This window comes from Thamnophis sirtalis, unplaced genomic scaffold, assembly GCF_051295495.1.
Source record: "Thamnophis sirtalis isolate CommonGarterSnake01/CBP01778 unplaced genomic scaffold, rThaSir2_p1.2 scaffold_1, whole genome shotgun sequence".
In the NCBI taxonomy this organism is placed as follows: Eukaryota; Metazoa; Chordata; class Lepidosauria; order Squamata; family Natricidae; genus Thamnophis; species Thamnophis sirtalis.
Genome location: NW_028261381.1, coordinates 142,467,321 through 142,493,266, shown reverse-complemented (window position 1 = coordinate 142,493,266; position 25,946 = coordinate 142,467,321). Strand labels below are relative to the sequence as shown.

At 39.6% G+C, this 25,946-nt stretch overlaps 1 protein-coding gene across 6 annotated transcripts in view; it reads left to right on the top strand.

Annotated features, from left to right (window-relative positions):
* BEGAIN (brain enriched guanylate kinase associated) overlaps window positions 1-25,946 on the top strand; it is a 163,509-nt gene that overhangs the window by 40,831 nt on the left and 96,732 nt on the right. For 3 of the 6 annotated variants that reach the window (XM_087726399.1, XM_087726392.1, XM_087726422.1), the window contains exon 3: window positions 23,524-23,613. The exons of the other annotated variants lie outside the window; for them this stretch is intronic. In XM_087726399.1, the coding sequence (XP_087582525.1) occupies window positions 23,524-23,613 (90 nt within the window). The remainder of the gene's footprint in view (window positions 1-23,523; window positions 23,614-25,946) is intronic. 6 annotated transcript variants of the gene reach the window in all.

Below are 25,946 nucleotides of genomic sequence, written 5' to 3'. Positions count from 1 at the left end.
ATACATTTTTCCTTGCCCTTCCTTTCCATATGATTAATATGTAATATTTAGGGCAAGGCAAGATGGGCAAACAAGGCCAATCAATCCATCAATCAATATGGACTTTGCCCCTACCCATAAAGATTGTAGTCAGGATTTAAGCATGAAGGTGAATATAACAGCCATAAACCAAAGGCCCCTTTTGTTGAGTATCGTGTTTCTAACATGGGATGGCTGATTATTTTCAAGACATATATAATCAGAAGATGATGGAGGAGAATTAGCAAGAGGGGGGAGAAAGAGACAGGAATACTGTAGTCTTCCATGGAGAGATGAGACAGAAATTCTGATTAAGCCCTGAAAAGATGTCATTTGTCCCTCATTCTTCAAATTATAACCATTTTCTTGCAAATTCAGTTAGTTCAGCTTGGTGTTCTCTTCAATGACTCTGTATGAAATCGACACTGTTCTAAAACACTTATCTAAGCTTCTCCCTGCTGGTTTCTTTAGTGCAGCTCCATCTATCTTTAATACACACAGCCCATTTAAGAAAGCTCCATGTATAGAGACAAGAACATAAATAAAGATCAGGTAATGAGCATTAGAGTTAAATGCAGTGGTGGGATTCAAATAATTTAACAACTGTTTCTCTGCCATAATGATTTCTTCCAACAACCAGTTCAGCAAACTGCTCAGAAAGTTAACCGGTTCTCCCGAAGTGGTGCGAACCGGCTGAATCCCACCACTGATTAAATGACTTTACTAATTATTCCAGTGTAAGAAGCTAACACTATTGTTTTAAAACTAAATACATCTTTCCAATGTCCCATTGGAAGGATTCCGAAGTCAGAATTTTGGAATTGATTGCATTTCATGGAAATTTATCCAGTTAATCTACTCACTTTCCCTTTCCCTTTTTCCAAAAAACTTGTTATAAGTTCATATGTTCCTGCATAATTCTTGGGGAGGGGAGGGTGTTGAGATACATGCTTTGTGTCAGTTTATTGTTTTATAAAGTAACTGGTTTTTTTCTTGGATAGAGATCAACTTTGTGATTACTTAAAATATGTTACAGTGAGTCATTACTTTTTGCTTTTTTATTGCAACCATCCATTTTCATTCACAAAACCATATATCTACATCTACATCTCTTCTTTTTGATTCTAATAAAGTTAAAGCCCCTGTTGTCAGATTAAATTGCTTTTCATTGATTTGGACCATTGATCTGTCAGGTCAAGTATTGTGTATGGCAACTGACAAGTGACATTTGCCAGAGAGAGTGAGAGATCTTAGGCTAAACCTTGTCCTGAGTTGCTGGAGGAAAGGCAGAATATAAATGGATGAGTGGTATGATTTTGAAAGGTTCTGAGCAACACAAACATTGAGCTGGAGGGTTAATGTAATTCATAGTCCATAGATTGTTTACCTACATTTTAACAGCTGTTTGGTGGTGATGTTCCATGGCACTGGATTATAGCATAAATTTCCAGTCTCTTTCATGAACTCAGCAATCCAGGTATACTTGGAAATTTTAAATACAGTGTCTTATTAGTATGGATGAATTGATCTGTGAATGTTGACTTTGAATTGAAAACTGCACAACTGCATGGACTACAGAAAATGTGCCACTCTATGTGTGTATAAAAAGAGATTGTAGTCAAATTCAACTCCCAGAGGAACATATCTGTACCGAAGTACATTACATTAATTACTTAATTTTCAAGACTTAGAGAAATAATTAGTTGCACACCTGAGGTATTGTATTTAAAGCTTTGCAAAGTATGTTGAACAATTGTTTGTCACTTACTCACAGCAACATTCAAAAAAAGCAGGTGAGAAGCAAGAAATTCTTGTTGTATGAAATGTTGTTAAATTAAACTTGTTCTGTTGAGCAACAGCTATCATTCTGTAGAAGGAGCCCTAGTCAAGTCTTTGAAAAGGAATTTCTGAAAAGCACTGTCAAGCCAAGTAATGATTTGAATAGAAAACCACTTGAGCATGGAAAACTGGTTTAGAAGGGATTTTTTTTTATCTTTGTTTGGTTTTTTTATACAAGAAAAGTTCTAGGGGAGAAAAAAAGAGGAATACATTTAAAAGTCTTCATGCCTATAAATGCTGGAAATGGGACCTTAAGTAATCTGCGTGGTAGCAAATATGACATTCTAATTCTTGTAGAAATTGCCTATGCACCATTGAAAAAAAACCTCCCTAAATATTTCATCTTAAATTCTGACAGCCTGTTAAAGAATATTATTGTAATATACAAAGTTTCTACTGTTTAGTTGATTTTCAGCAATAAAACATAAACATGATAAGGTAAGAACAATTAAAATATCATTTTCCAATATTCATCAAATAATACAATCAGATATTTCATTAAAATATATAACTAATCTAAAATTCAATGATTTAATAGTTTATAGGCCTAATAGAACATAATGTATATTCCCAGTTTTTAATTTATCAAAGAAAATTTACTTGAGCAACATAAAACATTTTGCACCCATCATCTGAAGGAGAAAATGGAGAGTGATTCTCATTGTTATATGTTATACGAGGTTGCGCAGTGGTTAGAGTGCAGCATTGCAGGCTACTTCAGCTGACTGCTAGCTGCAGTTCAGCAGTTCAAATCTCACCGGCTCAAGCCTGACTCAGCCTTCCATCCTTCCAAGGTGGGTAAAATGAGGATCCAGATTGTTGGGGGCAATATGCTGACTCTGTAAACCGCTTAGAGAGGGCTGTAAAACAGAGGTGGTATTTAGCAGGTTCTGACCAGTTCTGGAGAACCGGTAGCAGAAATTTTGAGTAGTTCGGAGAACCGGTAAACACCACTTCTGACTGGGTCCACCCCCATCTATTCTCTGTCTCCCGAGTCCCAGCTATCGGTAGGGAATGGGAATTTAGCAGTAACATTCCCTTGGAGTGGGGAGTGAATAGGGATTTTACAGTATCCTTCCCTTGCCGTGCCCACCAAGCCACGCCCACAGAATCGGTAGTAAAAAATTTGAATCCCACCAGTGCTGTAAAAGCATTATGAAATGGTATATAATGTATTTTTTGGAGTATAAGATGCACCAGAGTATAAGATGCACCAAGATTTTGAAGAGGCAAATTTTTAAAAACAGTTTTTGCACTCTGCAGACCTCCCCAAAATGGCCCATTTTTCACAAAAACGGGCCCATTTTTTGTCAAAAAAGGGCATGAATAGCCTTTGGGAGGTTTATAGAGTGTTCCTCGGGGGGGGGGGGGGCAAAATTGAGCAAAAAATGGCCTGTTTTTCACTCATTTCTGCCCTCCCCAGCCCCTATATTCAGTGTATAAGGTGCACCCAGATTTTCAGCCTCTTTTTTGAGGGAAAAATGTGCATCTTATACTCCGAAACATACGGTAAGTCTAAGTTGCTATTGCTATTGTCTAAGAATTGAACTGCCAATGTTCGTTTTATAATTGCCATGAGCTATATGCAATGTCAAGAATATTTTCCCCATGCCAATGAAAGTCCAAGTTCAATCTACTCAGTGAGTCTAAGGGTCAATTAACTGAACTGTGTATGACAAATAAGAACCTGATTCAATAGTAATGAGAAAGAAGGAACAGACTCTGCCGGCTTAAATGCCACAAAAACACTCTCATTTAAGAGTCAGAAGTGGGAGCTGTGATATAAACAATCTCTGGGTGGTGCTGAGTAATGTTATGAATTGGAGTGACCGTCTTTAACCCCGCTCATGTGGAAATTGCCAAGTTTATTTCATGCCCAGGAGAAGATGCTATCCTAAATATTGGTGCAGGGAAGAAGGCATATAGTTGCATAAAACAGCTCTGACCTGATTTAAAAGCCATTCTTATTTGAAGTTGGTCACTAAAGAGTTTGTTTCCTAGAGTCTGAATTAGAAGAGGGACAGAAGATGAGAAAACTTTGGGTGGGGAAGAGGATATATTTGTCAGGCACCATAATCAAGGTTTCATCTCCCACATCTACCTGTAGAGATGGACAGATCCTTCTCTGAAATCCAGGAGTGCTGCATCCAATCACCATAGACAGACCTTTCTCAACAGGGCAATTCCAATTGTACCCAAGCTGTGAATTCTGAGAGTTTCAAGACAGCTGGAGAACACCAGGCTGGAGAAGCTGGTGTCAATACTAATCTAGAAGGTCCATTAGGTCCAATATTGTGCAAGATATAACACAACATTTTACATTTTCCCAGGCAATATTTTAGAAAGGTACCAGAAGAGTTTTACTAGAAAAACAGATACTGATCCCCTATTTGTACTCAGGTAAACAATGTTACTCAGCACCACCCAGAGATTGTTTATACCACAGTTCCCACTTCTGACTCTTAAATGAGAGTGGTGTTTTTGTGGCATTTAAGCCGGCAGAGTCCACTCACCCCCATCTTCCAAAATTACCCAGAGCTGGTCATTGAATTTCAGGAAACTACCAGATTTTAACAGCATGATTTTTCTGCTTAAAAAAAGAGTGAGAGAGATACCTCATTCTTAAAAGAGGGGCAGAAGATCATCACTACAATTATTTTGGCTTATGGCAAATGGAAAAATAGCCTTTCTGGCCGCGAAAAGGGTTAACTACACTATATTGCCAAAAGTATTCCCTCACCCATCCAAATAATCAGAATCAGGTGTTTCAATCACTTCCATGGCCACAGGTGTATAAAATCAAGTACCTAGGCATGCAGACTGTTTTTACAAACATTTGTGAAAGAATGGGTCGCCCTCAGAAGCTCAGTGAATTCCAGCGTGGAACTGTGATAGGATGCCAACAAATCCAGTCGTGAAATTTCCTCGCTCCTAAATATTCCACAGTCAACTGACAGCTGTATTATAAGAACGTGGAAGTGTTTGGGAATGACAGCAACTCAGCCACGAAGTGGTAGGCCACGTAAACTGACAGACTGGGGTCAGCGGATGCTGAGGCGCATAGTGCAAAGAGGTCGCCAACTTTCTGCAGAGTCAATCACTACAGACCTCCAAACGTCATGTGGCTTTCAGATTAGCTAAAGAACAGTGCGCAAAGAGCTTCATGGAATGGGTTTCCATGGCTGAGCAGCTGCATCGAAGCCATACATCACCAAGTGCAATGCAAAGCATTGGATGCAGTGGTGTAAAGCACGCTGCCACTGAACTCTAGAGCAGTGGAGTGCTCGTTCTCTGGAGTGACGAATCGCGCAATCTGGCAATCTGATGGAAGAGTCTGGGTTTGGTGGGTGCCAGGAGAACAGTACTTGTCTGACTGCATTGTGCCAAGTGTAAAGTTTGGTGGAGGGGGGATTATGGTGTGGGGTTGTTTTTCAGGAGCTGGGCTTGGCCCTTAGTTCCAATGAAAGGAACTCTGAATGCCTCAGCATACGAAGACATTTTGGACAATTCCATGCTCCCAACTTTGTGGGAACAGTTTGGAGCTGACCCCTTCCTCTTCCAACATGACTGTGCACCAGTGCACAAAGGAAGGTCCATAAAGACATGGATGACAGAGTCTGGTGTGGATGATCTTGACTGGCCTGCACAGAGTCCTGACCTCAACCCGATAGACCACCTTTGGGATAAATTAGAGCGGAGTCTGAGAGCCAGGCCTTCTCGTCCAACATCAGTATGTGATCTCACAAATGCACTTCTGGAAGAATGGTCCAAAATTTCCTTAAACACACTCCTAAACCTTGTGGACAGTCTTCCCAGAAGAGTTGAAGCTGTTATAGCTGCAAAGGGTGGACGTCATATTGAACCTTTTGGATTAGGAATGGGATGTTACTTACAGTAAATTCATATGCAAGTAAAAGCAGGTGACCAAATACTTTTGGCAATATAGTGTACCTCTGGTCTTCAGGAATGATTGTGATGTAGAATTTAAGAGGACCTGCATTCAAATCCTGCATGAAAGGTAAAAGTTCCCCTCGGACATATGTGTTAGTCGTTCCTGACTCTAGGGGGTGGTGCTGATATCTGTTTCAAAGCTGAAGAGCCAGCGCTGTCCGAAGATATCTCCGTGGTCATGTGTCTAGTATGACTAAATGCCGAAGATACACAGAACACTGTTACCTTCTCACCAAAGGTGGTTCCTATTTTTCTACTTGCATTTTTACCTGCTTTCGAACTGCTAAGTTGGAAGAAGCTGGGACAAGTAACGGGAGCTCTCTCTGTTATGCAGCACTAGGGATTCAAACTGCCGACCTTTCTGATCGACAAGCATCTTAGCCACTGAGCCACCATGTCCCTCTTAATCCTGCATTAGCCAGACTTAATCAAAAGAGATTGAGGTTCAGAGATAACCTCAACATACTTTGCTGCAGACAGTGAGGCAGCAAGAAAATGTACCGGTTGAAATGTGAAGTCTGTATTTCTGACCATTTTTCTTTCTGTGCAAAACAGATTGTGAGTTCTGTTTGCAAGAGGAAGAGGGAGACGATGGGAGAAATCTCTTTTTTTTATGACCGTTCCAGCAGGTGGTCTCAAATGCCATTGAGAGAACCCTTGAAAAGATTAATAGAAGGACAAGTAGTTATTTAAAGAATTGTAAAGACATTGGTATTAGTTCTATGCAGTCTTGTTAACAGAAACCAACTTTTTTGTAATTTCGGCATTGTGTTAAATCAGCCTTGTCCTGTGGCAAATGATATAGTTTCTGTTATTCATCTGCATTCATAGCCTATTCTCTGGAATAGGTATTTGAGCTTAGATCATTTAGTTTCTTTAGCCTTTACATGTTTCTAATACACTTAAGGGGCACGTTAGATGAGCGTAGATATTATATCTGTCTTGTCAGAAGCAGAGGACAATTTCCCTCAAGTGCTATGTATGTCTGCCAGCTATTAGGAAACAATGAAAAAGCTAAGAGCTATCTGCCGAACACCATGCAACCTTGGATTAGCCTCAGCATGTAGTTTAATCATGGTCTGCTAACAAAAGATGATTGATGATGTTTTGTAATGATCTTACATAGGGTGTGGATGCTCTTGGAGCTACATTTAATAAAAGCCTATGCATTTGTTCCTTTCTCTTTTTCCTTCTCCCTGATAAACCTTTTAGTTTAATTCTTACTCATTGAAGAACCGCTAACTTTTCCACAGTATATTCATACAACCTGTATTAATTTGCCAAGGGAAAGATGGGTGGATTTTGGGCCATCAAGTGATGTCTGCTCACTCAGATAAATCTTCCCCAGGATGCTCTATCTACAGCCTGGCCCTTCAGACCTTCTAACACTGCCATTGTAATTAATTCTTTTGTTCTTCTCCTTTGTTCCATCTTCCCAGCATTATAGACTTATTGAGAGAGCCAGAATACATTCAAAAATATGATAATTTGAGCCTGGTGAAATTTCAGCACTAAATTCAACATAGTCTATGCAGTGGAGACATTGGACAAAGAGAACCACCTTTGGCCTTTTGTGCACTGAGTTGCTTTCTGCTCATAAAAACCAGAAACTGCTGGTCACTTTACTAAAGCACAGAAGGAAATGTCTTTTCTGTTATCCTATATTTTATTGATGTTTTAATTTTATTTGATGGATGCACTCTTCTTAATGATTCTTCCCATTTAAAAGATAGAACGAATTAGCAGAATAACAAAGTTGGAAGACACCTTGGTGTTCTTCTAGTCCAACCCCTCCAATTATAACTGTTTACATTAATTTCATGCTTCTGCCCCATACAACAAGGTATTTTCTGCTTCTGTTTTCAGAAATTTTAAATGTATGTATGTAGGAGTGTGTGTGTGTGTGTGTGTGTGTGTGTGTGTGTGTGTGTGTGTGTGTGTGTGTGTGTGTGTGTGTAAAATCTTAATGGATTGACCTGTGTGTATCTACTGAGTATTAGCCATATTGACTGGAGGTAATTCTCTTAAGATTCCCATTGGTGCTTTCCCAGGCCTATTTATAGATAGCAGGGATAGTTTTTCTGCATTTCCAGCATGTGTCTATTTGGACAACCAAAAGTGGCTGAGGAAGGGGCAATAAAATGAGAGTGTCAATGGCATGGCATGGCTGGAAGAATGACAATTCCACATTGAAACCTTTTGTTTCTGGTCAACCTTGTTCTACATCTATCAGCATCACTCTGCAATGCTTTGTATATTTAGGAATTTAATGTTCATCCATTTAATTTGTCAGATCTGAATGAACAGGGGATAGGCAATTTCACTGCATAATTTTTCACCAAAGAAGTAAAGTCATCTGCTCATTGTTTACACTATCGGAACAATGCATCAGTCTGTTCTGAATCCTATGGGTTTACATCTTTCATTCCCACCAAGCTCTCTGAGAGGAAAAACATATGCTAAACTACAGAAAGCAACCTGATATCACCCGAGGAAGAATTTTGCAACACATTGGCTGCCTTTTTTAAAAATATGTGTAAGAAAGAACCATAAACCAATATTAAGAGATAAAGGAAATACTTTTTGTTACCATTTTTTATTTTGTCCTCTATTTTGTTTGTCAAGATGATTTGGGCAGTGATTGAAGATGATCATATCAAAAGGATGCACTGTTATTCCTACTTTAGAGGATAGTTCTCTCTTTGAAAGTCTGTTTTCTATAAAAATTGTAAGAATGGAGAAGAGAAACCTCAGGGTTGCCAGATGGCAGCTAGCAGTTATAAAACAGCAGCCATGTGACCAACCAAGTCCCAATTTTCCCCACTCCAGTGAGCTGCGTGGAATTTCTATTATGGCAATTATTTCCAAATTGGAATTCTTTCATAGCGTGCAAATATTGTGCAGATTAGTAATTTCTTTTGTCTTTTTTGTGGATGTAAAGTAAGTGATCAATCTAATAGAAATAGACATTAGGCAAACATCCTTTTCATTCATCGCATACTCTAACCCCATCCCCAAATTTTAGCACTGTACCGAAGTCCATTCTAAAGGGTCAGAGGAGTATCCTGAAGAAGGTGTATTATATTGGTGGGTTGTGATATTAGGTGTGAAAGCCATCTGAAAACAAAGAAATTTACAAGGGCAAATTTATTTCATGCAAGGAATAGACCAATTTTGTCTATATATCTTTGCCCTTAGCAATTACCCATTATAATAAAGCTCTAATTGTGCATGCTATAAATGAATGTGCATGGAGAAAGTAGATTTACTACCCTCCTCCCACTTATTTTTTCTTCTTCTGTTCAATGTTGTCCAATTCCCAGAGACTACCTAAACAAGTCCTTGCAGTTTTCTTGGGAAGATTTTTCAGAAGTGGTTTGCCATTCCTTCCTTTTTAGGGCTGAGGGGAAATAATTGGCTATTGTTATCCTGCTGACTTCTAGGCTGAGAAAAACTCATAATCTCCTGTTTTCTAGCTTGATGTCTGACCAATATATTACAACAATAATAGCTTTTTTCTCTTATGAATAGGTCTAATATTTATAAGCTTCTATATCTATTTGTAACCAGTTGATCTGTGAAACATCTAATATACATACACAACACACAAACATGTATACAAGCCCCTCAGTGGTGCAGTGATTAGACTGCAGTACTGCAGACTACTTCTGCTGACTGCTGGCTGCCTGCAATTTGGCAGTTCAAATCCCACCAGGTTCAAGGTTGACTCAGCCTTCCATCCTTCCGAGGTGGGTAAAAAGAGGACCCAAATTGTTGAGAACAATATGCTGAATCTGTAAACCACTTAGAGAGGGCTGTAAAAGCATTATGAAGCAATATATAAGTCTAAGTGCTAGTGCTATATGTGTATGTATACACTTAACAGGTTAATCAATGAAGTTGAAATTCAGAGTTTGTGTGTGTGTGTGTGTGTGTGTGTGTGTGTGTGTGTGTGTGTGTGTACTACAGCTCATTTCATCAGATTACTCAAAAAAGGCGCTACCATACTCCTGATATTTGTCTACCATAAACAGGGCTGTCCCTTGACAATGTTTGTTATTTTTAAGGAAGTATAATTTTATTCAGAACAGGGAAATCTATCACTCTCTGGAATCATAACCTGAACATGAGGCATATCTACCTCGCCTCAATTCAGTTTTAATTTATTCATTACCAACTGCAAGCAGGCACACCATTTCCTGCAGATATTATAGATTTGGAAGTCATCAGTCTATTGCTAGCATATATAGCATTAAATTTCCCAGCAATCCCCCGACATTTCATTTAGATACTGAAAACTAGGAGATAGAATGGTGCCTAAGGGATGCTATATAACACTGTGTAATAGCTCCCAATTCCAGGAGCAGCTGTCTCCAGCTGGCACCTTCAGATATCAATCTGACATAGGAATAACTGCATCATTCACACAGTCCAGAAGAAGAGCACACTTGATATAGAAAGTTGCTGAAGGGCCAAAAAGAAACAATACATTCAAAAATACAATTTCTTGTATTGAACCCTATGCAAAGATAATCCATCATGCTAAGTAAGGTGATCTCAGCTTCATAATAGCCCATGCGGAAGCCAGTTTGAAATATCTTTTCTTTAATAAATGGATAAGCCATTGTTTCCTTTTCATGCAATCCTAAACTTCAGAACTGTCAACTTTTCTTCAGATTGCAGTGAACCAGCTCTTAATTGTTCCCATCTTTCAAAGAGGCTTCCTAGCACATGAGAAAAGATGGCCCATCCTTGTGTGACAGTTACATACATTTAGATGTGAGTTTCACATTAAGGCAGTCATTTTAAAGTTTTTTTTAAAAAAAGATACAGACTAAAGCTTCTCTGCCCTCCAAATTTTAAATGCATTGAGACTTTCCCTCGTACTGCAGAGCTTTCTATAAGCTTGAAAAGAAAGAATCAATGAATGCATGATAAGAGCCACCCAGGTGGCATTAAGTCTCATCTGGGTATACAGATTTTTTTAAAAAAAAAAATTGTGAAACTGAGACATGTTTGATAATAGTTTAAAGAATGAGAGCAAAGGTAATTCAGGCATATTGGAATGGAGTAATTATACAGTGATTGCTCACACCTGGTACTTTTTAAACATTTATATTTTTAGTAATTAAAACAATAACTCTGAACACTGGTTAGTAATATTTAAATTCTAAAGCTTTCACCAGATTTATCTGCAAAATGTATTTTGATGTACTGATATATTCCATTTAATTTCGTCATAAGCCATTATTGCTATCAAGAATAAGACAATGTTACGTTCTGACCCAGGAATGTCAAACTCGCAGCCCATGGGCTGGCCACTCCCACACCCGCTTTAGCAAAGGGAAAAAGTCAGGATACATCATGTGATGATGCCATGATGATGTGAGTTTGACACCCCTGTTCTGACCAAATAATCTTTCCATTTGGGATCATTGTATTAATTTATTTGGGTCTTCAATTGTTGGGTACAATCAATCAGAATGTCCTTGACATAATCAGTTCAATTGTTTTTCTCTTGCAATATATTATCTAGAGGAGAGTAAGCAGTCCATGCCCATACTACAGTTATTCCCCAGGAATGATTTGGCAGCTCCTAAATATTGGATCTGAACCATCAACTTTGTATTGTTACCTACCTGCATTCCAGAAAATGTTGCAGGTACAGTAATTGCAAAAGGAATAATTAGTAATCACTGCACATAATTTCAACTCATGTTTTTGGGGGAGGATATTGTGGAACAAGTTATCTATTAACATTTAAAATTAAGCATCCGACATAGAAAAGAGAGTGTTGAATGCCTTTAAAGTATTACTGACGTCTGTTGAAATGTGAATTTATATGATACGCCTGTAGAAGAGCAATATATTTGGAATATCTCAAGTTATTTAGGCTGAGCTATAATTGCACTGCTTTATTATAAAATCCATCAAGTTTATTCATGTGATGTCAGCAATAATTCCCCCCCACACCTTTTGATTGTTGTCTAATGGTTAAGTCAGTTCACAGCTGATTGGCGTATCACACTTTTTGCTAGTTGGGGTACTTAAAGAGACATTGGTGTAGGAAGCAGGTGAAGTATCTTATGTTTACAGAAGATGACAATGGGATCAGGGAGGGAATGTTTTCTAGAAATTTAGTCTGCCTTAGGAAGACAAAGGGATCTTATGTTAGCTATTTATTAGGCTAGTTAATTTGAGCGAAAAAAATTGAAATGTTTACTGTAAATTATTATTTTTATATCTCTGTGCAGACACCTGTGGTTCCTCTGTATCACCAAATTAAGTATCATCATCAACCCTGAGATATTAATACTCTTTTCTATTTCGAGCCCTAAATTATTTTAGAGATTTTTTTGCAACTAGTGTATTTCAAAAACTCTTAACAGCAGAGATGTTAATTGCTTGAAAATTTTGTAACCCTGACTCTCTAACAGGCAAATGCTGATTTTCCTATGTTTGGTACGTAGGATCAAATTAGCTGCAAGTGGTTTGTAACATAGAGTAATGATAAATAAACCTCGGTGGTGGGAGAAGCAGTTAGGAAAAGGAGATTGTGATGTTGGGAGATACTAAAAGTACAGTCATAAAGAATTCCAGTGAGTAGAGTAAAGAAAGCTACAAGAGTCCAATGTGATTGTACAAATTGCACACTAAAAGTAATAAAGGCTGCAAATAGAAAACATAAGGTAACCCATAATTGCAAAGATGATGTCAGAAAACATAAAATTTAGAATAAGTTGGGATTAGTGAATGAAAAGATATTTTTCAGATATGTTCAAAATAAAAGGCAGTAAAGAAATAGATGTGCCAGTTTCTCAAAGAATACATCAAAATCAGTGGTGGGTTCCGGATTCTGTTCCAACTGGTACAGTTGAGGAAGCATCGCAGGCAAGTATGAAGTATGTGCGTGTCCATGTGGTTGACGCCGGGGCTATTCCAACTGTACCAGTTGGAATAGCCCCGGCGTCAACCACATGGACACGCACATACTTCATACTTGCCTGCGATGCTTCCTCAACCTCCACGACACTCCAGCTCTTCAGCGGAGCATCGCACAGCTGCCATATGCACCGTGCGTGGAAGCGCCAAAGGATTAAAACACAGGTAAGGAGCTCGGACGGACAGTGGGCTTTCTGGAGCACCGTACCAGAATGGTATCCAGTGCTCCGGGCAATCTCCGGTACACTCGTACCGGGGCGTACTGCCTGCAGCCGACCACTGGTTAAAATGCTAAAAGGTAATAAAGGAACATCATATTTACTCAATACCTAATTGACTGAGTCTTCATTAAAACTTCTGAGCAATTGTGAGGATCAGGTGGGAGTAGGACACTATCTTGAGCTATTGCTATTTCCAGGTCGGAAGCACTGAGGTTAATAAAATTCAAAATATCTACTGTATTTTATTTTCATGCTGCATTTCATCTGCATTTTTCCAGTCCATATCTGAGGTGCTTCCGTAATGAAAGGATTAGCTGGTGATATCTCCATTGCCCATAGTACACCCAGTTGGGGACTCCCTTCATGACCCAGTTAATTAGGCCACCAAAATGGTACCTCTTTATCTATTCACGTTTGTATATTTTTGAACTGCTAGGTGAGCAGGAGCTGAAGCGAATGATGGGAGCTCACCCCGACAAGGTGGAAATGCGGGATTTGAATTCTTGCTAATCCAGCCTCCTAACTAGCTTAATATTCAATATATTGTTAATGAATATTTACTGAATTTAAATAAGTTTAAATCTCCAGGGCCAGTTAATGCTTCATAGGGCACTGAAAGATCTTATTGATAGCTTGGCCACATGTCAATCCTTCATCTTCAAGAAACCCTGGAGAATGAATAAAAGTCAGGTGACTGGAGATTAGACATTTTTATTTTTGGAGATGAGACATTTGCCCTATGTCTCATCTCCAAAAATAAAACAAAATAAAGAAGGATTCAGGGAGCTACAAATCTGATTAATCTCTCATTAATACCCAGGAAGATTCTAGAATAGATTGAAAAACAATCTGTTTGTTAGCACCTTGAAAACAGTATGTTCATCTGTCAGGGATCAGGATAGCTTGCCACCTAAATTTATCTCATTTTTTAATTGAATTAGCTACCTTATTAAATTATGGGAGAATTATAGATCTAATGTATCTTGATCTTAACAACCCTTTTGACAAAGTATGCCATGCATTCTCATTAGCAAGCTGCTATATCTCAGTGTCTGTCCCACCACCTATTGCCAGCTTCATTAAGGGATAAAGGATTACTGATTTTCTTACAAGATTATGCATGTGAAAGCTTTTGAACACTGAAAGCAAGATTCAAATATTAATTAATTGTTTATGTGCTCACTGTTATAATTCTTATTAGTATAAGTGATAAAACTTGGTTGTCATAATTAGAAGCTTTTTTTTTCTGCTGATGAATATTTTCATCTCTCTCTTTGGATTTGTGAAAATAATATTTTAAACTAATAAAACATTAGATGAATTAGCATTTTTGAGTGAGATTAAAGCATGTTTAATGATGCCTTAGATTGCTTCAATTTCTTCTCATCTTCCAGAACTGCAGGAAGTTTGTGTTTAATTTGTTTTTATTATTTTGTGTGTGTCTGCCTTCAAGTCAGTGTTGACTTTTGGTGACGGCCGGGATAAGACCCTGTTATTTTCTTTGCAAGATTTCAGAAGTGGTTTGTCATTGCCTACTTGTTAGGGCTGAGAGCAAGTGACTGGCTCAAGGTCACCATCTAGTTAGAGGCCTAAAGTGGCACTAAAACAGAGAGTCTCCTTGTTTCTAGTTTGTTGCCCTAACTACTTCACTTTGTTGTTGTTGAAGTGATTTAGGCAATGGAAGCAACTTGACTTCCTTTGCTGAAGTGAAGAGACCATCTGTCAGAATATTCATGAACTGGAATAGGACATAACAACAGGTCAGCCATTGGGGGCTGGCTGGAATAGGACATTGGAAATAAGGTCAGCCAATGTATAGGCATGGCAACTGGGTCAGCCAATGGGAACTATTTGGTGACTGAGAGCCATGCCAGACACTCGTAGCATGGGTGTGGCTTACCTCTGTAGCTCTCAGTCTGTGCAAAAGGAAACAGAAACTAGTCTGGACTTGTTTGCTCTGCTGAATTGAAACTTTTACACATTTACATTTACAAAGCAATCAAGGGGAACCAGAAGCACTTTGGAATTGAAGTGTGGGGAATGCTTCTCTCTCCCCAGTCTGTAAGGGGTTCAATGCAAGACAGAACCACAAGAGTAGAAGGTTTTATAATGCACATGCTGCAGACTGTCCCATTGTACCTGCCAATGCTAACCAACCTGGAAACCTTTAGATGTATACTAAAGATATTCCTTCTTGGATTGCTTCAATGAACACTGTAGGATTGTTTGATAGCAATCAAGCTGCCCATAATTACCAGGTCCTGGTTGCCCAAAGGTGGTTTTTCAAAAGGCAACTAGACTTTTTTGTTTTTCCTTGAAGATGTTTTGCTTTCTCATCCAAGAAGCTTCTTCAGTTTTGACTGAATGGTGGAGAATGGAAGGATTTATATTCCGTGTAGTCATCTGATTGTTAGCACTTGTTGAAGCCACTTCTGTGCCCACAGGGTCACCTGAACACAGTTATTTCAGTAATTCCCAAAAAGTTCCACACCCATTTGCACTCTGATTTGGATGACCTTGATGGCACAGATAAACCCTCAAGTGACCTCAATGACTCTCAAGAGAGAATGCTAACAACCAGATGACTGCAAGGAATATAAATCCTTCTGTTCTCCACCTTTCAGTCAGAACTGAAGAAGCTTCTTGGATGAGAAGCAAAATGTCTTCAAGGAAAAAAAAACTCCAGTTGCCTTTTGAAAAAGCACCTTTGGGACAACCAGGACCTGGATGACTGAGAATCCTCATAGACAAATAGAATTTCATCTATTCCTGCAGCCAAAGCATTTGGTCACTGGAAGATGAGCTGGTAACATTAGGTGACAAAAACAGTAAATCCTCTCCAGAAGTTCACCCAATCTGAAACCATCCTACCTCCCCATATTTTCCCCCACTCCACATTCTTGGACTTTCACATCCTGGCTCCAATTTGTTATTATTAGATTCCAACTTCTTCCCAGGCCTGTTCAGGTAGTAAACGTTTGATTTTGTAAGATATAGAGATCGGTAACTGAAATCCTTTCAGCCCAGGTAGAAGGACTCTTATGGCCTAAGGCAGTGAGGGTGAACCTTTTCGGCACCGGGTGCCAAACTGGAATATGGGTGCATGTGCATGCCTGTTCATGTGCCGGAATGTTGGAAATCCAAAGGCCATCTGGCCGGTGCGTGCATGTCTATTTTTGGCTGTTTTGGAGGCCATTTTAGGCTGTTTTTTCAGGCTGCTTCAGACCGCTTTTGGGCCGTTTTCAATTGCTCAACCTGAAAACAGCCCCAAATGGCCCAAAAATGGTCTGTTTTTTAAACCAGGACAGCAGCTGGTGAGAGCGCACGTGCCCACAGAGAGGGCTCTGTGTGCCACCTCTAGCACACATGCCATAGGTTCGCCATCACAGGCCTAAGGCCTGATCTGTACCTTTAGCAGAACTGAGGGGCTGACAAGGGTTCATGCAGCTCTCAAACTTCCTTTGCTTTTACCAAGCACTGGGAAAATTCTAATCTGCACCACAGTATATATTTTAAAAGTCAGTAATGAAATATGAAAATAAAAAGCAAAATCAATTACATTATCAACCACAACACAATAAAAAGCTTCCTTATTTCTTTTCTTTAATATAGAATATTCAGCATTTGGCAGAGCTATCTATAGAAATAAACCATTTTTTGTTGTTCCTGGCAGGAAAGCTCACCAGACAAAGTAATAAAAATAATATTTTTTTAAAAAATAGATGCATATATTTAATCATTGTCTACATTTACAAAGGCACAAAAATGGGCTCATCAAAGTATAGCTACATTTCCTGTTGGTTTTTCAATGAAAACACTTTCATCAGATAAGAATTAATACAGGGATGTGTCAGAAACTTTCCTCCTTTTATCAAAGATAAAAAGGGTTCCACTATCATTTTGGAATGTCACTAGCTTCATTTTCATATTTCTAATATATGAGGCAAATAAATAAGTCATATAATTGCTCATTATCTCTCAACCTTACATTTCTGAATTGGATTAATGTAGGCACAGTGAACACTGATTATCTCTGACAGGAAGTTATTAAATCCCTTTGGGGAGATTTTTTATACATTTTTTTTCTACGCTGAGTTTTGCCACATTTATTACATCTCAATGCATTTCTCAACATTTCTTCAGTTAGGCCTTAGGAGAAATGTATGTCATAAAGCATATGAAGAGGAAACACAGGAAAAATATTAGTTATCAATCAAAACCAGGGCTTAAAATTATGCTAAACATTTAATTGGGGATTTTGAAGACTTAAAAAAATTTCATTGAGTCTGACAGCAGGATATGATTCATATTTTTAATTTATTATGTCAAGAGTAAGCAAGTATGTCACAGGAAAATCCTCAACAGTGGTTCGGTTGGAACGGGGCTGGCGGCGCCCTCATGCATGCGCATGGCGCACGCATGCATACTAGCATCTGTGCGATGCTCCAGCTGCTCCTGGAGGATCGCGCAGGCGCTGTATGCATCCTGCACATGCGTGGAAGCGCAGAACTTGTCAAAACTGGGTAAGGAGCACGGGCGGGCGGGTGCGCCCTTGGCCTTTCCCGGAAGTTACTTACTTCCGGGTTCGCCGACCAACCGGTTCGCAGGGACCGCCGCGAACCGGTTGAAACCCACCCCTGGTATGTACCAAAATTGACAAGTTGGTAGTCAGCATGTTGTGAAGCAAACCCTAACCCCAGGATCCCCAATCCCTGGACCCTGGCTCACTACTGGGCTGTGGGGCCCATTTGGAAGTAGATGGTGCATGCTCAACTCCACTTGCACAAGCAGTGGGCACTTGTGCTTGCCCATGAAGGTCAATTAGTGTGAGCGGTAGGCGTGTGCACCCACTGCTTATGTAAATGGAGCTGCGTATACAAATGCCTACCACTCAAATAAAACCATTCCTTCCCCCCCCCCCAAGCCAGAACGGCTGGGAACACTGTCTTAACCTTTTTGTTTATGTGTTGATGTCACCCGCATATAGAAAAGGGGCAAGGTTTAATCATAATGGTCCATTAGCCCTCTTGCTTATTCTGATTCTCCTCGCCTTTATGGCACAGCTAACATTTTTTCAACGATTTGTATAACTTTTATCTTTGTATTAGGAGATGTGGGTTAGGCATAAGGGCCAATTTAGGTGTCTTTAAGTCTGCAGGAGTTATAGACTTCTATTGCAAAATTAAAAATTCCTGTGCCCTCAAAGAATCAAGTCAATTTTTCTCATTGAAGTCAGTGGGCGAAACTTGGGTTATCTTAATTGTCTGCAATACTTCAGGCAACAATTTTGAAACCTTTCAATATACCCAAATGCAAAAAAAAGGGCAAAATGTGAATGCATGACATGCAGTTAAGAAGCAGGGATTAATTATGGACTAGCAGATTTTTATTCTATAGTATACTGATAGTGTGGCATAGAAATAAAAGAATCAACTTAAAAGAGAATCAAGTTTTATGTAAAGAATAGTATTATTTCATTATGTCTTGTGCTGGTCTGTTAGCATAGCAAAGACTATTTGATATATTACAGATGGTAGGGAAATAATAGGGTTAGGTATGAAATAAAAATTAGACCTGCTGTTCAATCATGGTCTCTTCAGCCTACTTTTCTCTATCTGGGTCTCCATGTTCAGAAATAGAAACCCCCCAAAATACCCTGTTTCCCTGAAAATAAGACTTCCCCGGACAATAAATCCAATTGGACTTTTGAGCGCATGCACTAAAATACATCCCCCCCTTGAAACACTCCCCAAAAATATTGCAACACAGCAGCAGCCCTGAGGTGACCACACTCACCACACTTCCTGCACCTCAAAAATAATAAGACCTCCCTGAAAATAAGGCCAAGCACTTTTCAGGGGTGAAAAGACAATAAGATCCTGTCTAATTTTCAGGGAAACAAGGTAGAAGTTGTTAGAAAACCAGTTCAATTTGATTGCACATAGCACAATTCTCTGTTTAGTGACTATTAGATGTTATCTGATGATGTCCATTATTTGAAGGTGCAGAAACATGAGAAATAGAATGACTGAGTGGACATGTACTTACAGAATAATCCTTTATAACAGGGGTACCCAACCTTTATGACTTGGTGGGCTGGGAGGGGGGAATGCAAGTGGTGGGTTGGTGCGTGCATGCGCCTGCTTGTGTAAGTCAAGCTGCATGTGCATGCCAGCCCACAGCTCGTGTGAGTAGAGCTATGTATGTTCCAGCCCACCACTCGCACGAGTAGAGCTGCAGGCATGTGCACATCGGCCTATTGCTCGAACGGCCCATTTCTGGAATGACCTGATTGTGGGCTGCGGCCTGGGGGTTGGAGACCCTGCTTTGAAATGTTCACCACAGACAGCACCTGTGTAGCCTGTTTAAAAAGGCACTCAAGTCATCATAAAGAAACATATAAGTGCTGGGACTCATCTCCGGGGCGGGGGGGGATGAGTCTGCCTATTGAGATGAGGTGGACCAGTTGCTTTCATTATGTTGAGAGAATAACTTGGTCCTTAACACCAATAAGACCAAGGCATTTATAATGGACTACAGAAGGAATAGACCTCCAGCCCTTGGTTATCAACAAAGACCATGTGGAGCAAGTGGCCAGTTTTACGTTTTTGGGTGTTACCATAAAAGAGGACCCGATCTGGGGCACTCACATTGCAGCACTGGTCAAAAGGACCCAGCAGAGATTATACTATCTGAGACTTCTCAGGAAACCACAACTGAATGAAAAATTGCTGGTGATCTTCTACCAACTATTTTAACTTACTTCACCTGTGGATGGTTTGCTAATTGCACAGTGGCAGATAGGACAGCACTCCAGAGGGTCAACGTAATTGCCCAGAGGATCATTGGTTGCCCTCTTTCCTCTTTGAAAGAGCTTTATAGCTCCTCCTGCCTTAAGAAAGTTCAAAACATTCTTAAAGATCCTTCTCATCCCGAGCACCCTTTTTTTGAACTATTACCATTTGGCAGATGGTACAGGATAGTAAAAACAAGGACAAATAGGCCGAGCAGTAACTATATTGAATTCTATGGTATAGTGTAATATTAATGCAGTATCAGGAGTTTTCAATTCAATTGTATACAACAGTGATTGCTAACCTTTTTGTCGAAGCGTGCCAAAAGCAGGGGGGAATGGGGGGGTGTTGTGCATGTGGCCACACCCATAATGCCCTCCACCCCACGCATGCGCGCACAACCCCCCCTGCATGCGGGCAGGCCTCACTGAAGCCTCTTCCGTTGGGCCCCGTTGGGCCATTTTTCACCCTTCCCAGGCTTCAGGGAAGCCCCCTGAAGCCTGGAGAAGGCAAAAAAACACCCAATGCGCAAACCGCAAGTTTGGGAACGGACTTCCAGTTTGTGCTTTGGGTTCCTGAACTTCCGGTTTGCGTGTTGGGTGGTTTTTTGCCCTCCGGAGGCATCACTGAAGCCTCCGGAGGGCAAAAAATGGCTAAAAATCAAGGGCGAAAATCAGCGTGCGCATACACGCTGGAGCTGATAGGGCAACATCTCACATGCCCTCAGAAATGGTTCCGCATGCCACCTGTGGCACGCATGCCATAGGTTCACCATCACGGGTATAGAATGTGAAGGATATGTTTTTTTGTTTTATTTTTATAGCTTTCTTTTTTCATTTTTTCATTCAGTGTACATCATTTTTATGTATGATGTACACTGAAGATGGCATTTAATTTCGTTGTAGGAGGTGCAATGACAATAAAGTAAACTAACTAACTAGTATTCTGTTTAAAAACATTTTTCAGTTCTGCTTACCTGTGTATTAAAGCATGCCCATTCTTATTCACATTGTAATGGATTTCCTCTCCCTGTGTGCAATATTCTTCTATTTTGGTCTCAGAGTAGAATCCTTTACTTGTCAGTAGAGCCGGAAGTAAGGTTGATTGACCCCCAAAGGCAGGAGCCATTTCTAACCCTACCATTTCACAACGTGAATCTTGGGCAGCAGATGCTACAAGATGGCAGCAGCAGTGAGTTTAAGGGCCTATCCAAAATCACATAATCTGTTTCTTCCATTGCTGGAGCTAAACTCACAATCTTACGGAGGTTTAACTTTCAGTTTAACATGTAAATGGCATTAAGGGAAGATACCATCTTGATTTTCACTTCCGGCAATAAAATGTCTTAAGCCAACCCAGTACCCGATTATAGACCATTATAGCAAAGTCTTACCTAGATATGAACATGAGGAAATATCACTTTATTTCGGTAAAGATTGGTAGTGTGGTTTGTAATTATACAGACCCTATTGTGCCTGGGAAATATACCAGTGGTTTTTACCTCTGTTGTAAGATAGTGCTGACAGGTTTATTCTGGCATGTGGTAATAGAAAGGTATTTGTTTTATGCATCATGCACAATATTGGGGGTGTGGGAAGGGCTGCAGAACCATGAAGAAAGATATAAAAGTCAAACAAAAAGAAATAGTATATATTAATCACTAAAAAAAATATTGGGCTCTATTACCTCCCAAAGACCCATTAGATCACACAGAGCAGGCATCCTCCGGGTTCCGTCTACCAGCCAATGTCATCTGGCTACTACCCGGGGGAGGGCCTTCTCTGTGGCGGCTCCGGCCCTTTGGAACGAGCTTCCCGCAGAGATTCGGACCCTCACCTCTCTCCAGGCCTTCCAAAAAGCCGTTAAAACCTGGCTGTGTCGGCAGGCCTGGGGTCGATGAGTTCCCTTCCCCTCTCGAATCGTGTGGCTGTTGGTTGTTTTTAAATGCCCTGTACTTTGTAGTTTTTGTGTTTTTCCCATCCCCTCCTTGGGTTTGTGCGCCGCCCTGAGTCCAACCGGGAATAGGGCGGCATATAAATAAAATGAAACTCGAAACTCAAAACTATTTTCCTATTGCTGTGCAGATATTCTTTTGAGGGGTCCTTGATGCTCTCTGAGCTTGGTTGTTTTCTCACAGACATTTCATTCCTCAAACCAAGGAACATCATGAGTGCTACATATTCTTTGTTTTCTTTTTTTTAAAAAAGCCATCTGCTTATTTTAGCAGAAATACAAGAAATTGCACAAAATAGGTAGTTAAAATTTAAATTACTGCAAACTAGTGCTGCACAGCTGTGCCTTATTCTGTGGCAGTTCCTGTTGCTTAGCCTGCTTACCTGTCGTTCTTTTGTCAGGCACTCAATCTGCTTTAGCTGTGTGTTAATCATGGTCTGTATATTTGCTTCTTCAAGTTTAGTTCCAGTTGTGTTCACGCCAATAAATTTCCAATGCTTCACATGTCTTTGCTTCTGCGGCCAGATGTGCCCAATTTATGAGAGCCAGATCCAGTTTAAACTAAGATGTCCTCATCATTTCTTTGGAGCAGTGGTCTTGATCCACTCATGTCTCTATCTTGAAGCTCTCCTTACAAATTGTTACAATTAGGAAGGAAGAAAAAAGGAATCCAAATATCATTTCCTTTCCCATGTTAACCTATTGATGCACAGAATCCAATTAAGTTGCTTGATCTCTTGGGGGAAAAAACATAAACACTTGGTGTAAAAATGATAATACCTTTAGAATGTCCAACTTGCAATTTTAAGACAACCCTCTCCTTCTTAAGACCTCCCTTAATGACAAACTATTTATACAAATTGATATATTTTAATTTCACATGCAACATGTCTTAAGAGGGGATTCAAACTATTATGTTTCTTATCTGCTTAGTCATCATCTCTCCACTGATATTTAAAAACCCATATCAGGTGTTCAGTACTGTATGATATACACCACTCTTCCGCAATCTGATGCTTTCCATCTGCAGTGGAAAAGATGATCGATTCTGGGCATTTTAATCAAACATTTTCTGAAAGTGCAAAGCAGGGGGAAGGCAGATGTAGATAAATGGAGTGAACTGTCACATAGAAGAGGACAAATACTTGGTTGGCCTAGTGAGCAGACATAGACGTGCAGTTCAGTTCATGTTAGCCATGAGCATCTGCAGAAGGCCAAATGATACAAAGGTATAAAAGGAATAAAGCTTGCATCATGACATCAAAGCATATATTGAATTTCATTTTAATTCATTCAGTTTGCAAGGTCACTCAAATCAGAATGACTGTGAGTGGCCTTAAAAGTTGATAAAATAGCAACAAAGAACACAGAAAATAGGGCACACTCTATGCAGCAAGAGGACATTTGATGAACTCTTGGCTTGTAGCATAATGCTTCAGTTTCAGATGAACAATAAGAGAAAACATTCGAGGCATTGTTTGACAACAGAATTAACTAGCTAGATTGATGGTAGAATCCACTTTTGTGAGATCTTCAGTTAAAAGGTTCATTAGTTCTCAGTTTCGTGCTTAGTTGAATTTCTTTCCACTTGTCTGCTTCTTGATCTATGAAGTGGTAGTTGTTTGGAGAGATTTGTTGAAGTGTCCATCATACACTGAATATTTTTCAGGGACCTAATTTTAACTAGCTCAAGACATATGTTTATATACATTAGCTGCTTGTTTGCAGGATTTTTTGTTAGGTTATCACAGAGATGTTGTTTTGACGAATTCCTAGCCATGGTTTATCCTTTATTCATGCTGCAGGGTACGAAATTCCTGGGTGCCTACCTGCCTATGGCAGCCTAGAATACTCCAGGGCAGGCTCGCAAAATCTTCACCTAGCCTCTGGGACAGGTAATTAAAGAGTGATATTTTATCAAGTTAATGCTTATTTTATAACTTTCTGCTATTGCTTTTTTTTTCATTCCCTATCTCCCTTGCCAGTCATTTTCTTGATGCTTTGATAAAGGAGAAAATTTGAAAATAAGCCCAATTTGTTTACCTGCACCATCAGTTTCATGGCCATATAGTCGAACTATTGTTACAACTAAAGGATGGTAATCAAAATAGTTTTTTTTTTAATAAAGGTTCTGTAAAGACTTCTGAATTGGGTTGGCAACTTTTTGCTGGCCCCAAATCCTGTGTCTGAACCCTGCAGAAAATGTTTCACTTCACATAAGATTTTTGAGTGCACAGAAGCAAGTTGGACAGAACATTTGTAACACTGAACAAGAATCTCTTAATATAATGGTTACTGGAATTTAGCCATTCTACTGTGAAGCTAGTTGATGGCTTTTTTGAAACTTGAATTATACTTACTGTGAAGCTCTAATTTCAATAGTTACGCTTTTGTGAAAAGAAATAAGAATTATGGTTGATTCTAAAATGACCAATTCTAGAATGCCTTTCCCTTTTGTGAACTGAACCTTTTTCAGGTGATTTCTCCATTTATCTTCATAATAGTCATTAGTATTCTTGAAAGCTGTAAATTTACCTCTTATTTTTATTGTGAGGCTTCTACAGCTCTTTGGAGGCATACTTTAGAATAGAAGAAGGCTTAGCATGGAGTAATTCAGTAATATACAGCCAGGAACAGCAAAACTGGCTCAGGCAATAGAACTGCATAGAGATGGAGCCAGCTCTTCAAGCCCCAAAGATTACCAGGGAGTGAATCTAAAGGAGTATAGCGTTCCATAGGGCAGGTGTCTTTGCATCTTCTTGAGGTCTCATTAGATGGCGTTGTGTAATAAAGAGGCCAATATCTCTCGTGGGAAGAGCAGAAATGTTTAGAGAAAGGTGATCCCAAAAATAAACCTCTACCATGCTGGCCTTTATAGGCAATCACCTTGAATTGAATCGGGAAGGAAATTGAGCTGTGGTGGCACAGTGGTTAGAGTGCAGTACTGCAGGCTACTTCTGCTGGTCACCGGCTGCCAGCAGTTTGGCAGATCGAATCTCACCAGGCTCAAGGTTGACTTCCATCCTTCCAAGGTGGGTAAAATGAGGACTCAGATTGCTGGGGGAAATAGGCAGACTATGTAAACCGCTTAGAGTGTTGTAAAGCACTGTGAAGCGGTTTATAAGTCTAAGTGCTATTTCTATTGCTAAAATGCAAGCCAGTGCAGCTATTGAAGGAGAGGTTTTACTTAGGTGTACAGAGCCACACCTTTAACTATCTCATTACTACATTCTGGATCAGCTACAGTTTTCCAAGTAATCTTTTAATTATTAATTATTTTATTGTATTATAAAATGTAAAGAATACATTATAGAATACCGATGATAACTAGATACAGTTGCATTTATACAACTAGAAATTGTTAACATTGTGATAAATTAGATAAATTAAATCTTTAAAGAAGAGGGTGGATAGTATACATCAGTATTAAATGTGATTTCTAAAATGTAATGAATGTAGGGTTGCTTAATTTGTACAGTTAATGCTAAATATGGCAGTGATAAATTAGAAAAAGCACTGAGTTATTTTATGAGAAAGGTTCCAGTCCTTGAAACTAATACATAATATTACATTCGTCTCTTCATTGTTATTTATAAATATAAGAAAAAAAAGTGAAAAGAAAAAAAGGAGTTGCTTGGAAAATGTAGATAGATATTTAACTTTTAACTTCACCCATCAATTTACAGTGTTTATAAATATTTAGACTCTCTTAAAACTATATTGTGCTTATATTTGGCTTGCTACATGATATACTGTGTATATGGAAACATCCTTGCTTGAATTTGGTTCAAACTTGAAGGTCATCTTGTATCCCACCTTTCTCTTCTAGCTCAAACAAGGTCGGAAATTGGCTCAGCTCTGCATGGGACAGCCCAAACGGAGGAAAATAGTTTAGGAAAAAAAGAAAAACTTTTCCCCCTCCTCCTGGCTGCTCTGTTGCCTCCCTCCCCTGTCCTGAATTTTAAACTGAATGCTAGGCTCAGCTCTGCAAGGGAGTGTCCAGACAGAGGGAAATAGCTTGGGAAAAGAATAGATACCTTGGCTGGGGCGTGGGAGGAGGTAGGTAGAATAGAAGCAAAGAAAGACTCACCAGGCAGAGATCTGCTGGGCTGTGTGGTTGAGATAAGTGAGGAAACCAAGGAGGGGCAGCAGCATCTGTGCCTCTAGGTACGAAAAGGAGTGAATGGGAGGGGCGGGAGGTAAGGGCGAAGCCTGTCAGTAGTGCATT